The 15,839-nt window shown below is 42.4% G+C and overlaps 1 protein-coding gene across 1 annotated transcript in view; it reads right to left on the bottom strand.

The window, feature by feature from the left end:
• Window positions 1-15,839, bottom strand: part of EPT1 (ethanolaminephosphotransferase 1 (CDP-ethanolamine-specific)) — a 37,673-nt gene that overhangs the window by 644 nt on the left and 21,190 nt on the right. The window contains exons 6-8 of the mRNA XM_010152178.1: window positions 7,648-7,696; window positions 5,293-5,473; window positions 1,030-1,212 (exon numbers count right to left, since the gene is read on the bottom strand). Of these exons, the coding sequence (XP_010150480.1) occupies window positions 1,030-1,212; window positions 5,293-5,473; window positions 7,648-7,696 (413 nt within the window). The remainder of the gene's footprint in view (window positions 1-1,029; window positions 1,213-5,292; window positions 5,474-7,647; window positions 7,697-15,839) is intronic.

The raw sequence follows: 15,839 nt of genomic DNA, 5'->3' as shown, positions 1-15,839 counted from the left end.
CCCCCTGGTCCGGTCCCTACAGGCCCTTGTGAAAAGTGCCCCCCAGCTTCCTTGTAGCCCCTCCAGGTACTGGAAGGTGCTATAAGGTCTCCCCGGAGCCTTCTCTTCTCCAGGCTGAACAAGCCCAACTCTCTCAGCCTGTCCCCATAGCAGAGGGGCTCCAGCCCTCTGAGCATCTTCGTGGCCTCCTCTGGACTCGCTCCAACTGGTCTATATCCTTCTGATGTTGGGGGCTCCTTACATCCCAGTGGTGTATCTTAAGTAAAACAATGCTGACCAACTCCCTCTGAAATGAGATCTTTGCCATGCAATGTGTTTTATCCAAGAACACATCCCGCTTAAGACAATTTCCTAAGGCTTACTTGACAATACTCCTTAGAAGAGCGGGTATTAACTGAGGGAAAACTGAATGTAAAAATGAAGTTAAGCAGTAATTCAGATGACTACAAACGACAAAACTGATACCTAGCAGACACAAAAATGCGCTGGTAAGACTGAATGAACTGGAAAACCATCCATGGCTCCAGCCTAAGAGATGCTAAGAGAGAGCCAAGAATAGATTAGAAATTGGGACAGCTATTTTGCTTGCACATTCTAAGCAAAGTTAACCTTATTTTATGAATTCTATTCATGCCACTTTGCATTCTACCTTCCTACTTTTTCAGTCAAGTAACCTCAGGAAGAAGAAAGGATAAAAAAAGGGGGTAGGAGCATTCATGCCATGTGGGTCAACTGCTACATCAAACCAGTCCATAAATACTGTGATTGTGATGGGTTTAAAGCTGAAACCAGTTGGCTACATTGGAATAATTCAAGTCACTGAAGTTGCTGCACTTGCCAAAAGGCACTGCCTGCAGTAAACAGCCTTTGTTTTTTAACTTCAGCCTACCTAAATAACACAAAGGAAAAAAACCCATAACTGAACATTCAGACTCCCAGACACTGCCCCAAGTAAAGAGTGTGGAAACCCTTCCCAGACCCCTGCCCCAGTGCAGCTCTCCCGTGGCCGCCTCGGAGGTGCCCACTCACCACGCAGACCCCGTAGTGCACGTGGGCGGCCGTGACCAGCGCGGTGAACACGGCAAGCACCGCTTCTTCCGTCCAGCCCAGCAGCCCGGAGATGGCTGCGTAGACCACCAGCGCCAGCGGGAAGAGGAACCAGTGGAAAAGCTCCGGCTGGGTGCCGCTCATCTGGCAGATGATCACCTTGCACTGTCAAAGCAAAGGGGCCCAGGTGAGAAGCGTTGGGTCAGCCCAGGGGAGTCTAGCCAAAAGTACGTCCTTTTCCTCTGTGGGTTGCTTTTGATGAGGGGAAAACAAGGCTGGAGCTCAAAACGGGTCTTGTTTCTGGTGAGAAGACTACTACAGGTGATTACCTGTATGCCTTACGGTCTGAGACCTTAAAGGACTTAATTACAAGTAATTTAAAAAGCACACTTCTTTTCTGGAGAGGGCATTTTGACACGCTTTGCTTTATGAGCCGAAGCAGAGCTTCGCAAAAGCAGGGTGGTTTGACACCTCGTAAAGTTGTGATCCCAAATTAACTGTGCCACCCCTTAATCACCGGGAGAGCGTACGGGTATTTTAATCACATGTCATGAGAGAAATATACGCTGGTGCGTTTTATAGAAGGGAGGGAAGGTAATACATGCCACTTTTAAATCCTAGTTTTCTTTTCTAGCACTCCTTCATGTAGTAAACCACCATTTTCTTGGCTCAATTATGGCAGTGGACTCCCTGGAGACATAGCTGGGGGCCCAGGGAAAGGGATCCCACTCAGAATGGCAGAAAAAATGAATATATGGTGCATGGTTTATCTGAAAGCAATTAGCTTAATTTTATTGAGTTCTTGAAACATAATGAGTTGGAATTCAGATTTTTAAAACCAGTTAAGCGCGCCCGAGTGTTTTACCTGGTTTAGACTCCTTACGAGATGTGTCTCATGCACTAGCCTCTTTTTATAAGAAAAGGAATCTAGGCACAGCTGAAATATTCTTCGATTTAAGTTTCCATCAAAATTTACATGTGGTTAAAAATAGATTTTATGTATCCTGAAAACAGTAGAAGAATGAAAAATCCATTCCCTGTGCAGTGCCTGAAATCCTATGACAGTAGCAGTAGGAATCTGACCATAGGGAAAAAATACTGGCTTTACAGTCAGTGCTGTGGAATCGTAGAACCACAGAATGGTTTGGGTTGGAAGGGACCTTAAAGACCATCCAGTTCCAACTGCCCTGCCATGGGCAGGGACACCTTCCACTAGACCAGGTTGCTCAAAGCCTCATCCAGCCTGGCTTTGAACACTTCCAGGGATGGGGCATCCACAGCTTCTCTGGGCAACCTCTTCCAGTGCCTCACCACCCTCTCTGGGAAGAACTTCTTCCTGATATCCAATCTAAACCTCCCCGCTTTCAATTTAAACCCGTTAAAGCTGAAGAACGCAAAAGTAAGCCATGAAAAAATAATTAACTTTCAATAATGCAAGAAGTAAGCATTTGTAGCTGATGTAGATATTTCTGCTTACAGTGCATTATCAGTATTGATTATGAATTTTTTAAATAACACCAGTTTTGTGAGTCTCTTGGGACTCATTCCAGAGGGTATCAGGAACTGCTACAGCCATCATATATGCTGTAGTTTTCCCAGCTGAGTAATTGCACCTGTCCAGAGGTTGGGTTTCACATTGGTTTAAACCATTATTGCACCATGTTAAGTACACTACTCATTTTTTCATAAAGATTGCTTATTAATATTTGGAGCAATTCACCTTCAGCGTATCACAGGACCGCAAAATGGACTGTGCTCCTCCCACTGTTCCTTATTCCTCCCTGGCCCTGGAGCACTGACTGACACTCCACGCAAGGCAAAATCAGCATTAGGAGATGAAAGTGCTGGAGTCTGGACAGAAAAGTGCTGGACAGAAAAGGTAAGGCTGCGGGACTGCGCCCTGCGCTTTCCCACCCCCCTCGCCTACACCCTGCAATGCTCCCCTAGTCCCGCTGAATTTAAACCTCTAGCAGCTCTGGTTTGTGGCCAGGGTTGGTCCTTAGCGCCTTCTTCCCTACCGTCTCCCCCAGGAGGTGCCTCATGAAACATCTCTGAGCTGCCCCCGCTCATCAGCCAGCCACCACGTCGGCCGCTGTGCTCCTGCTATGGGCACGGCTGAAGGTCCCCTCCATGAGACTTACCCACTCTGTCCCCTCCTCCTGGACTCAAACGTGGGTTTCTGAGGGCTTCCTAAGGGGGAGCTTGCTCTCTGGTGATTTGGGTATTTCTGAGACTTGCCCTACAAGCAAATCCCAAAGGAAGGTCTGAGCTTCTCGGCAAGTGCTGGCTGACCTATAGGCAATCCCACTGCTGGCTGTGGGGACTGGGAAATGAAGTCCTCCTCTTGTGGCTAAGCAGCTTTAATTTTTTAGGCCTCGGATGTCTTTTTTCCTTATTTTAGCCAAAAATGCTGAAAACGGCTCCTCTTTCTGCCGGCTCCTAGGAGGATGCCACCTTCCCTACTCATCTTGACATTGCACAGCTATGAGGCCAGGTCTGAGACGGAGCGTTTAGCCCAGGGGATCAGCTGAGCAACTGAATATGTTGTCAAAGGCATGAGAAATTCAAGATACTGGCAGGTAGAGAAACACAGGCTACAGTTTGTGGCCTACAGAACAAATACTGGAAAGCCAGGGTGTCAGGCTATCATGGAAAAAGAAAAGCATTGCCATGACAAGCCTTACTCCGATGCTAGAGGAAACATGGGTATAAGGGACCAGAGGAGGTGAAAGGAAATACAGGCTTGTTTTTCATTTTTAAAACGTTATAAATTCCAACTAACACCCATCCATTTTTAATGCTTGCTTTTAAAATGTTAAAAATTTCAACTAACACTCATACATTTTTAATTCACACGAGCTTCTAACAGCTCAGTAGATGTTTTGGTAGAAGAAAAAACAAAGTCTGAAGAAGATGCATTGCACTCAATGTCTAATAAACTGCAGCCTACAAAGAAACTTCTGGTTTGCCTTCCTATCTGTCCTCCGCAAGCATCCTGCCACAACTGCCCTCGGTTGGTTGAGATCTACGTGCAGAACCTGCCATCTGCCAAACTCCGAAAGCACTTTTCCCTCTGGTATGAAATAACTGCATTTCTTGGGTTGGAGTCTACACTGTTCCCTTAAAAAGGGGTAGATTAGGTAATGAAAGATGCAGACAATAAAATTTACACATTTGAAAATGGCCTAACTTTTGTGAGTCCTTAAGATGTAACTTTGATTTGAGACTCTCAGAAGCGTACATTTGTAGCCTGCATCTGACAAACAACACAATTACCATTTCCATTCCTGCACACAGATTTCTAGAGGGGTTATGCTTTCTCTTTTAAAATACTGCATTTTCAAAGATCTCTCCCGTAACACAAGGCACTTCCAAGTCTTTCACTTCTTAAAGTGGAAGTAGTGTTGCTCAGTGACACCATTTTAGATGCCATTAGAGACTATTTTCCTAAAATGACACTAGTCACTACCCTTTAGGGCATTTTAGCATTAAATGGAGGAACACCTTTCTACTTGGCTGCAGCTCCCTCACCCCTCCCCTGGCAAGAAGAGGGGCAAAGGGCCTCCTCCAGAGCAGAAAGCCCTGGGTTAAGCGCAGTGCTCAGCACTGCTGCCTGGCTGCCCGTGTTTGAGGTTTATGTTGCCTCGTACACGTTAACGGGGGGAAACCAGTCACAGTGACGTGGTACAGGAGAAACTAATCTGTGGGTAGCGAGCCATCGCAATGCCCCCGTGTCTCTTCTTTAAATGCTGTCAGTGGTACAGCCTTATTCTGAACAGTGAAAGAAAAACTGTGGGATCACTGAACTGCAGGATACAGACATAAATGTACCACACTAATGGGCACAACGGCAGGGGAAGGCTGCATCCCCCCTATTCTTACAGGTAAATCTGTGCCTGTATTGAGCTTTCTTTTACTTAGGCAAGTCCCTGTTTTTGCCTGTGTGTTGGGGAATAGCTGTTATATTTCTGGAAGTAAGGCCTCCCTGGGGTTTTTATAAACGCTCAGAAAAACAAGAACCTTCATAAAAATGTTATGCTGTGCTCAAGTAGGTATTGCAGTCCTGTAAGGGTCCCTAGTCCCAACCACTGCAGTAGTGTGTTTTCATAAGGCAGAGCGTAACACAGAGGTAGAAGAGCTGTGTGATTCTGCTGAGTTTTAGCTACAGTTTCTGCTCCCTTCTGTTTGTTCACATAAAAATGGAAAGCTGTCTCTAAACAATACCACCACCACCAACATACTTACAATAACATTTGAGAAAGCAACCCCAACCATCCATAAAAACAATCGTGGTTGCTTTGCTAATATGTTGCCTGGAGATAAAACCACCCAGACTGTAAGAAGAATGAACAGCAACAGAGGTGACACAAGAGGTAGGAGTCCTTCATACAAAGAATCATTCTTCAGTGTTTTCTTTAAATGTGCTCTGTAAATAAATACAATGATTTTATGGAGTAAGAAAATTTATCCATGCTTTTTCTGCACAGTAATTTCAAACTCTGGCCTAAACTCAGCCAAGAATTCATCTTGAAACGCAACTACCTGTGCAAATGTGCTAGATACCCAGACATTTTATGAGAAATTGCAGGATACCCAGGTAACATACATTTCTGGGGTGAAATTATACTGGTTTATTCACATAGCTTCTGGGCAGCTTCACCCACTCATCATCACCTGGCAATGGACCACTAAGCTTACACCAAGTGAGCTGCAGTACTCTGCTGAAGTTGTCATCCACATGCACACCATGCAGGCTTGCTGTGAACTCAAATATATATACTTTTAGAGCACGAAACTTCTGAATGAGACATAAAATTACTTCAGCCAATAGGCCCCATGTTTTCAGCTGGCAACACAGTCAAGCACATGGCTGGCAGGCATTGCTGTTGTTCAGGTCTAAAGGTGATGCTGATAGACAACCCTGCACCTTGCCGAAGTACAGCCTAAAGAGGAGGCTTTTTTTGCTAATTAGAGTACAGGAAAATTAATGATGCATTGTGTTTTCTTGGATACTTTAAGCTGTCTTTTAAAGGCAGGCCTACTAAAGGTTGCAAATGACTATTTTCTGTCAGCTAGGAAAAGAGTAAACTAAGATCAACAGCTTTTGCATGTATCTTGCATCTTTCTTACTCAGGCAGAACTCACTGAAAGGTTATAAAAGGAGTAGGAGGTTTAATTTACTAAAGGTCACTACCATTAAAACATTTCTTCTTACCAATAGTTCAGAAACAATTCTGTGTTTGAAGCATAGTGGGAAATGTCTTGCTTAAAATCTCTGAATGTTTGTATTTATAGAAACAGCTAGACAAAAATCCAATAAATATCTTTCGCATTCCCAAAAAAGAATATTCTTCTGATAAAATACCAACTGAGAACAAGCAGTAGGATGAAGAAACAGAGGAGATGATTGGAAAACTCAAATCTCTCATCATAAAATAGCTTTGTTGTGCATCCTTCAAGCAAACCTGACTGGGTGTTTAAAATTACTGTGCTCTTCTGTTCAGAGGAACGATAAACCCACCGGAAAGCTTGAGCGAAACTATGTCAAATGATGACTTGAAAAGGAAAACACTAAACAAAGTCCTGACATAAGAGGAAAGACAACAGAAACAATGTTCATCGAGGTACTTGCTGCTACTGCCAAGGACTGACATGCCCAAGGTGCTGTCCTCCCAGTCCTCCCCAAACTGGAGTCCCTTGCACCACTGGTCCTCAGCTCTCCCCAGCTTCTGCTCCCAGCACCCTGCCCCAAAGCCCAGCCTTTCTGCAGGTCCTCAGCCTTTCCTGCCCCACATGTCCGGACCCTCCACTCTTCCTGCCCCAAACTCGGGGCTATTCATGCTTATATTAACTACACTGAGTACTGTGACATTAAAAGGGCTATGTAGGAGCGATGTGTTATTGTCTTATAGTCTCTCCAAAATGTAAATGTTAATATTATTTCCACTAATTCCTGAATACAGGCAGTGGCAGGACACTTAGGACCTGAGAGACCTGATGTGACAGATGAGTGAAATCAGCTAGGAAACACTAGTGGAAGGCAGGCAGCAGGAACAAAAAGTAGGCCATGGGAGCATAAACTAGCTGGGTATAAAACTCCTAGGTGCAGCAAGCCAGCTCTTAGATGTAATCACAGCTTGCCAGCTGCCTGGCTTGTATCCGATGGCAATTATCTGCAGACTGCATACGGAGGAGAGTATTACAGAAGGATCTGGAAGACAGTAAAGGACTTCATGGAGAGCAGGATGATCAGCTACAGGATTTTACCTAACGCAGGCAGAAGCTACAAATCACATTTGACTGCAAATAAAACACAACGTTTGTAACTACAGAGCTTTCATCAGTTTGCTGTGCAGGACCAGTGTGAGGCTGCCCGGAGAACAGCAAGTGAAAGGAAAAGGAAAGGAGTTATAAACATGGAAAAGAAACAGGTCAGATGCTGAAAATTCACCAGCAAATCCTTTCACTACCTTATCAGGACAGCATCTGGCTGAAAGAAGCTAGGCTACTTCCAGTATTACATTTATCTCTCAAGTAAGGAAACCATTATATGTACAGAACTAAATAGGAAGGGATAGAACTTATTTAATGTTAACTTACCTGTGAATGTTGTATAGTGTTTGTGGAAATGAAAGAAGTAAACTGAAGCCTGGAAGAGAGAAAGATTCATATGTAATGATGACACAGTCCTGCTACACAGATGACCTCAGAGTTTTCTCATATGATAACAGATCTAGCGTGCCATTTTTAAAATGACTCGGTATTCCTGTACTCATTACAGGATACGAACTGAGTTTGGAGGCTTTAGGCAATAATAAAACCTTCCTCATTTTTCCAGAAGTCAGCTGCTAGAAATAACTGCTGATAAAGATTTTCTTGTGTCATGAGTGACAAGAGCAGAAAAGATTTTTTAAAATCCTGATGTAGTTAATAAGTAGGATCAGTTATTTGTCATACAGGTTCCCCTGCTGGACCCAAGAAAGGTCACAGCCACATTTTGTATGAGCAAAATTTGTTTATGTAGAAAAACCCCAAAGTCTGACACCAAAAGCCTTTTGATGGAATATGTAAAGACAATTAAGCTCAAACAGGGCTTCTCACATCACTGGAGAAATAACAGTTTTATAGTTCAACATACTAAGGTTTAACTCATGATCTGCTTTGCTGTAACAATAGCTGAAATGAATGGCCATCTTTTGAACGAGTGGGGGTTTTTACGTTTGGGGTTTTTTTAACACAGCTGTGACCTTTCTGAAGCTCAGCTTTAACCCACAAAGGACAAGGAATTCCCTTTTGCTAACGCTGCGTTAGCAACACAGCTGCCAGCAGTTGTAGAGCTGCTTGAAGACCCAGTCGTACCCCTTCTAACACCTGCCTCCCAAATACGTTGGTCCACCCAAGGATCAAAGAAGACCTCCAGCAAGAAGTGGAAGCTTGAAGTTTAAACAAAAAAAAAGCACTCTAATGTGGCAAACCTTCTGGTTTTACCTTAAAAAAAAAAAATCTCATTTAAGAAACACAGTGTACTGTTTGTACAGCAAAGTTGCAAACTTTAATCTCATTATTAGAAATAAGGAAAAATAAGAATGAACAGAGGAAAGAACTGATTTCACATGACTATACTGGGGCTAACGCAGCACAGGAGACTCTCACAAAAGGTCAGTGTTTACCAGTCAGTCCTTATCAAAGACATACCCAAGTGTTTAGCACGCTCTGGCCAGAGTGGCAACTCAAGACAAGGAAAACTAAAAAAAAGCAGGAATAGTGGAGATCAGGATAGTCAGAAAACAGAAGAAGTAAAAAGGGATGCAGTAGATAACCTATTTCTCCAGTCTTTCTGGTTATCTTTTAAAGAGGAGGAAAGAGAGAATTGGGGGAAAAATAAGATTATCCAGCCTGTAAATAATTTCAGGTATTGCATTTTTGCATATTTACTTCTTGGCTTTCCTTTTTAAAACAAGTAAGGTGGAGAGCTCTGCTTCTTTACTGTAGCAGGAGCTCTGTATGAAACAGCTGAAGGATGTGCAATTTAAGTAAGTAATATCCCAAGTATTCTGTAAATATATTTCTAAAATTTGCAAGCTTAGTGCCTCCAGAATGAGCTGTGTTTAATGTGCACTCCAGTAAGCTATGTTTTCTATTAGGCAGGGAGGGCTAGTTCAATAAAATCTTGAGTTACGTACAGCAGTTCCAACATCTGTATCGCATTAGAGCAGACATGAGACAAAACATTGACTCTTGAGGTTAAATCTAAATTTCCTGCTGCAATCCTGCAGTTTGATTTGTTAGGAGAAAAGCAACCAAGAGGAACAGAAATAGAGACTAGAACTAGAAATAGAATTCAAAGAGCAATCTTTGCCAACAATTTGTTGTTTTTATGAAGTGCCATTTTAGTTAGAAATAACACACTGACCACAAACAATCCCCCAGCTAGCTAAATGCCACTTTCTGAGTGGGGCCGTTACACCAGTTACTCCTCTGTATTTTTACAGGACACTGCTTTTAGCAGAGTGAGAGCTGAGGATGCAGTAGGGGAGGCAAAGGGTGTTCCCCTGTTTCTTCTGGGATTTTCAAAATTCCATCATTTCCTACAACATGTTGCTTTCCCATCTTTTTTTAGCTAAGGAGGCCTGGCTTGGGGGCTGCTTTTGGAACTCATTAAGTCTGCTTTTTTAATTGGCATTAAGGATCTCTTTGTGCCCAGGAGCTAAACTGCTCCTTCCGCATTGCTGCCATTCCCTGCTGGTCTGGGGAACAAAAGGTGCAGCCTGGAAAGCAAACCCACTGCTGCCTCCCTGGCTCTCAGCCACCCAGGCACTGCCCAAGTGATGAGCATGGAGCTTGCTTTGTTTTTAAGTGTCCTAAAAGCACATATTTTATTTTAAAATCATTTAAAAAACCAAGTTTAGCGTAGTAGACATTTTTAACACATTACAGAAAATAGAACTCCTCAAGTGCTTATTAGAAGTATTACTGCTGCTCCAGTATTTTTTTATTTATCCTTCAATATTTTCCTCCCATTTTCCAGCTGATTTAAATTCTGAGACCCAACTGTAAGAACACAGGCTTTTATTAAAGGCAGAAATACTAAAGCACAGATGGGTGGCACAGATACACCCAGGGAATTCTTGTGTCACACTAGGCTGAAGGTATCAAGCCCAAATCCTCGGATTTAGGTACAATCCTATGGTCAGTCCTCTGCCTTGCACTATCTTGACCCCCTTTTTAGACAAATAAGCATTTGTAAAGCTCCTTATCAGGCATTATTTTGTTCATATTAAAAAACCAACCAACCAACCAAACCACAATGCATTCAGCAATTCAGGATTAGAGACATATCAGGAATAAAGGCATTATCTTGTTTTCCAAATATATACATATATACACATAAACACACAGATACATACCCATGTACACAGACATGCATATATGTATACACATGTGTGTAAAAGGGATCAAAAAGATAATTCTCATCAATTTTAGTGACAACCTTAGATTTCATTTGGTGCTTTCAAATTCAATTCCAAAACAGCAAGATGTGTGGTGTTGCTGAGTGAATTAAAAAAAAATAAAGGCTAGCATGTGATGGATACCATGGGACACTTAAACCCTACGTTAGTCTAGATTAACAGTAATGTATTTAAGTTTAGTTATATGAGGGCATCTTAAACCCTGATGTAACTAAAGGTTACCGAAGACCTGCAGACAGGTTGTTTCCATGACACACTGCAGTTACTTAGTGTGGCTGCAGTACTTGAGTTAATTTAAGCATTTCTGCAAAATACAGACTTGTTCACTGTAAATAGAGGGCACAGCCAGAAACAAACTGCTGATACTACTGTCAGTTCTAGCAAATGCTATTTCAGTCACCTCACACTGGCGTTCAGACAAAGGTAGAAAGCCAGGTTCCTGAATACACCAAACTTCAGAATGTCAACACCACTAAATAAAGAAGCAACTCAAAGTAAGTAGCCAAGACACCTAAACCACTGTTTTTAAACAAATTATACTCTTTCGAAGGAAGGACAAGGTTTATCTTCTCCAGGCCTCTGCTACAGTAAGTCACGTTTGTTGCTAAATTGCTGGCAAGTAAACATCCTTAAACCATCCTCAGAAAAGCACTGAAATATTAATTCTTAATATTAATATTAGCTCTTCCTGATAGTTAAAAGGTCAAGAATGAGTCAGTGCAATACAGGGATTAATGTTAGGTTAACACGGCGCTGGAAACTGCAGGAATTTGTTCAGGAAAGTACCCTTCCATCCCTGCTGTATCTCCCCCAAAAAAGACGCCCCATAGCATTCCTTACATTTGGGAGGCAGTGAAGAGGCCTGTGCAGACTTTCTTCTGGGCATACTGCAGAAGCTGAGCTTAGTAAAAATCAACTCTTTAACAGTAGGCAGTTTTTGCATTTCAGCCTACAAATGAAGTACTACCACTCTCCCCACTTGTTCTTCAAGACAAAGAACACCATGAAAACAAAAACAACACAAGAAGATTGCCCACACCTCCCCATGGCCACCTTCCGCATACTGCTTGGCCTTTCTATCTCTAGGTTATTAAGTCATCATAGTCAATGTTTGCTTTAAAGAAGTGGGATGTTACCATTTACCTTTTTTAGCAGACAGACAAAAAAAACCCCAAACAAACAAACAAATAAAAACGTAGGCCTCAGTATTATCTTGGAAAAATCTTTAAATATTTTTTTCTAGTTTTTATCTGAATTTCTTCCACATTTAGAGCCACTAAACACATGAAAATATCTTAACACACTGAACGTTTAGCACACTGATCACTGCCTGGAAGCAAGCTGCATCAAAAGGTGAACATTTAGAAGCACTTGTAAGTGGAACAGCAGCTTTTTATGGAACAGTGCGATTTTCTCAAGCATGTCTTGAGAAGACAACTCTTCTAATTGGTTGTGCAAACAGATAATTGCATATTGAGCTGTCCACTAACTATAAAATTACATTTTATTATTAGATAAAATGGCAAACTTAGAACCACTCAGTAATTGGGGAAAAAAAAAAAAAAAGCTTAGAAAATGAGTATATAATTTTCAGACTTAATTGAGCCTGTAAAGTCTGAATACATTAAGCAATTTAGGACAGATGAAAAATACACCCAAACAGGTCTACACAGTACTAAATGATTTTACAGGGATTAAGAGCACAGTGTAAACATGAGCACTGTTTTCATGCACAAAGTTGATGTATGCTTTGGATGTTTAGCATCTAAGACACTTCTTGAGTATAAAGATTGTAAAGGGACACATTTATCATGCTTGTTGATTTTATAGCTTATTTTCAGTGGCTAAGGAAGTACACACTGCATTTATCTCTCTCGAACTGAGCTGTAAGCTAACAATTAGCATTTGGAGGGATTTAGTACAGACTGAGAAATTAGTTTATGGATGCAGATGCTTCTCTGATGTAGTCCTGTCCACACAGCACATACACATTGTTCTCTTTTTCTGGGCACAGAAAGAATCGAGCACCAGAGAAATGATGCCTTTATTTGAAAAGCCCAGGCTGGCTTCCAGAAGGACTTGTCCAGGTGAGTTCCCTTGTTTGACCTTCTTCTGGGGCTCCCACTACCCGTGAAACAACTCCTGACAGCTAACACCACCAAACCCATTCCCACTTGTAATTAGCATCCTGTGACACTGTTCTGCCTCCAGCCTTCAGCGCTCTGGTTTTCTGGGTTATTGTTCTGACTGGTTCAGGGTAGTCACTCCAAACATGAACTCAACATTTTTTTCTATATATCTCGAGTGACAGGTGAGTATTTCACACCCTTTACTTCAACGAGGTCTCCTACAATCTGTCACAACGATGCTTTAATAAATGTTAAACTGGTGACAGACACACAGAAGCCAACTCGTGTTAACCACACTTCTCGAACAAGGCTAGTCAAAGCCTGTCGGAGTGGTAACATTTTGAAAACATATCACTTAATGTTTAATCATTCAACTATCCATCAGTAAGGCAGGACCATCAGCCACTTTGCAATGAGAACAGTAGGCAATCGCTACAGAATGCCTTATCCATATGAGGCAGAAACAATTTATAATTTGACCACAGCCCCCTAAACATTTCTGATGCTGAAAAAAGGGCAGGTGGATGTGTAATTACACAGAGGAGGACCTCTGTGTCCTCCTTTGATTGACATTACACAGGGGACAGTGTAAGGACAAGGCAATGTTTTACATTGATAAGTGTGCTTTCCCACTATGACAAAATTCAAATACTTGGCATGTTTCAAATGTTGTGGTCTTATCATTAGTTTTTTGCTTGCTGCTGTTATGTTTTCATTTATGTATTTACTCCTCATTTTATATATTTAAGTAGCTGAGAGAAGGAGTGAATCTCAAGGAGCACACGCTCTGAAAAAGTCAGCACAGAACCCAACCCAATACACAATATAGGAAAAAATTCTGAATGCTTTGGCCTCATCTCTAAAAGAAAGTTCAAGTTTCAGATCTCTGACAGATGTTAGTATTCCACTCACATTTCATGGTCCAACCTGTACTTCCAAAATTTGTCTCAGCTTTGCCACAGGCTTCAGTAGCCAGATCTGGGCACTGTTGACCAGATAGAGCGGACTCAAATGTGCCACCATGTCTGGATTACAGAACTATCTGCCCCATGTGTCATGCTTCAGTGGTCCTTTAGTTACAAAGCCTGTTCTCACGGTTGCAATTAATACTGAGGAGGAGCAGGAATCTTCCCGTGCATCCAGGAGTCATTTTCCAACCTGGCTTGCTAAGGAATGAAGTTAACACGGTAACACTTTGCTTGATTGTGTGCATCCCACCGTAACTTCTGAACCCTCTGGTCAATTCTGAACAAATTGAATAGACTAAAAGAAATTTCCAGTAAATTGCATGGAAATGAACAGCCAGGTAGAGGAAAACAGACATATAAATGTCTCCAGTGAGGAGAGGATTGCAGCCTGAACTCAAATTTTATTAGACATTATGAAAACTATCTCAGTGAGCACAAGTATGAATGTTGCAAGAATGGGAAATGCTTCATTCAGAAAATGCACCTATTACAGGTCATTTAATTGCAATGTGAGGCAGGAACCATCATCAATTAGTAATGCTGCTCCCTGAACTACTGATGTTTACCTGTCAGTGAAAATCATCTTATGAAGTCTATGGCATTAATTGTGGTACCAGACTTCATGCGTGGCATTGATTGTTTTAAAACGCTTATTGTAAATATTTTATATTGCTCTCAACCCGATAGCACAGTGACAGAGAATGCCAGGCATCCGGGATACCCTGGTGGGGTGAAAATAAACGATAGCCCTCTCCCCAGTGCTGCCCTTCGAAGGGACCCTAGTTAGCCAGATAACGCTATGGGACAACTGTGGTTAAATCCCAAGAGAGCTTTTGGAGTGTCATCTGCAGGAGACTTGCTGGGAGCAGAAGTAATTAGTTCTGGCTGAGCCCACAGGCACGTAACTTTAGAAAGGTCTGGCTGCTTTCATGCCAGGAGAAGAAAGGCATTTCTGTCTAGCAGTCATGACACCACGCTCTGGAAACAGGAGAATGGTCTTGTTTGGTGTCCAGCTAGGTGTGTGTCTTGAGGCTTCAGGTTGCAACTACCTTCACTGCCTGTGAAAATGACAGCTGTTTGCTGGGCAAGTGAAAAAATCCCATAGAATACTATGCAGAAGTTTCTCCGATTCACAGAGGAGTCCTCCAAGGTCACTGCTCAGCAGCCCACGACTTGGCCTTCCTACAGGTGTTCACAGCATGCTAGACAGTTCCCAGGGACATACGTAAAGCTCTCCCTTGGGCGGCTTTCCTAAAACACCTAATCTAAACGCTGGTATCGCTGCACTTTTATGTCTATCTTTGTGTGTTCTGGCCGCTGATAAGAATTCCATTATTTTCAGTGAGTGAGTGTCACCTGGTGATACCACAGCTTCCTCTGAAGAGGTGTTTTTGCAGAGTTCATCCTTAGGTTATACGTGGGCTAGTCTTTTTTTTTTTTTTCCTCTCCCCCAGAAACTCCAGGAAAGACATCTGAAAAACTCCACTCTGGTGCATCTTGTTTGGACTTCTTCCCACTCCAGAAGGTCCTAGCTCAAGCCCAGCTGTTCTCAGCGAAGTGGCGGCTCAGCAGCTGAACTCCCTTTGTGTACAGAACAGTAAAAGCACGCAACGAATGCCAAGTATTGATGGAGCAGCCACAGGTTCATTGTTAGAAGGACCACTAGTGACTACTAAATGCCATCAGATGGTTTAGGACAGCCAGTTACAGTTTAATGGCTCCTCTCGGGGTCCTGGGAAACTAACTCATAAAAAGCATCAGAGGCCCGCTACACTGCTTTGGTTTTTAACTAGCCACAAAGGCATTTAACTGAGCATGCCAGAGAGGGGGCTCTTGCACACTGATGGATCTGGCTGAGCAAGGCACACTTCCTGCAGCCTCTCTAAAGGAGAGAATAATGTAATCTTCCTGGCTGCTCAGACCCTGGTGTATGTTAGACCGATGCTTTTTCTGCAGTCACAGTGGGGTCCTGCTATTTACTGCAAAGTTCTAAAAATGTCACATACCCATATTCACTGCACACAGGTTATTCAGTGATAACCACCTTAATTGCTATTGCTGAGCTGAGATTCAAACCTGTGGTGAAATGGCAGTGCTTTCTGGATCAGCACGATCTTCCGTGGAAGGATTCTACTTTTTTAATACTTAAGTTTAATGTCTGGTTTTAAGAGAATTACTAAGCACTATGACAATTTTGTAATATAGAGTCAACCAAGGTAATTTCT

This window comes from Eurypyga helias, unplaced genomic scaffold (genome assembly GCF_000690775.1).
Source record: "Eurypyga helias isolate BGI_N326 unplaced genomic scaffold, ASM69077v1 scaffold3785, whole genome shotgun sequence".
Classification (NCBI taxonomy): domain Eukaryota; kingdom Metazoa; phylum Chordata; class Aves; order Eurypygiformes; family Eurypygidae; genus Eurypyga; species Eurypyga helias.
The sequence above is the reverse complement of the archived record's forward strand: the minus strand, read 5'-3'. Positions and strand labels throughout refer to the sequence as shown.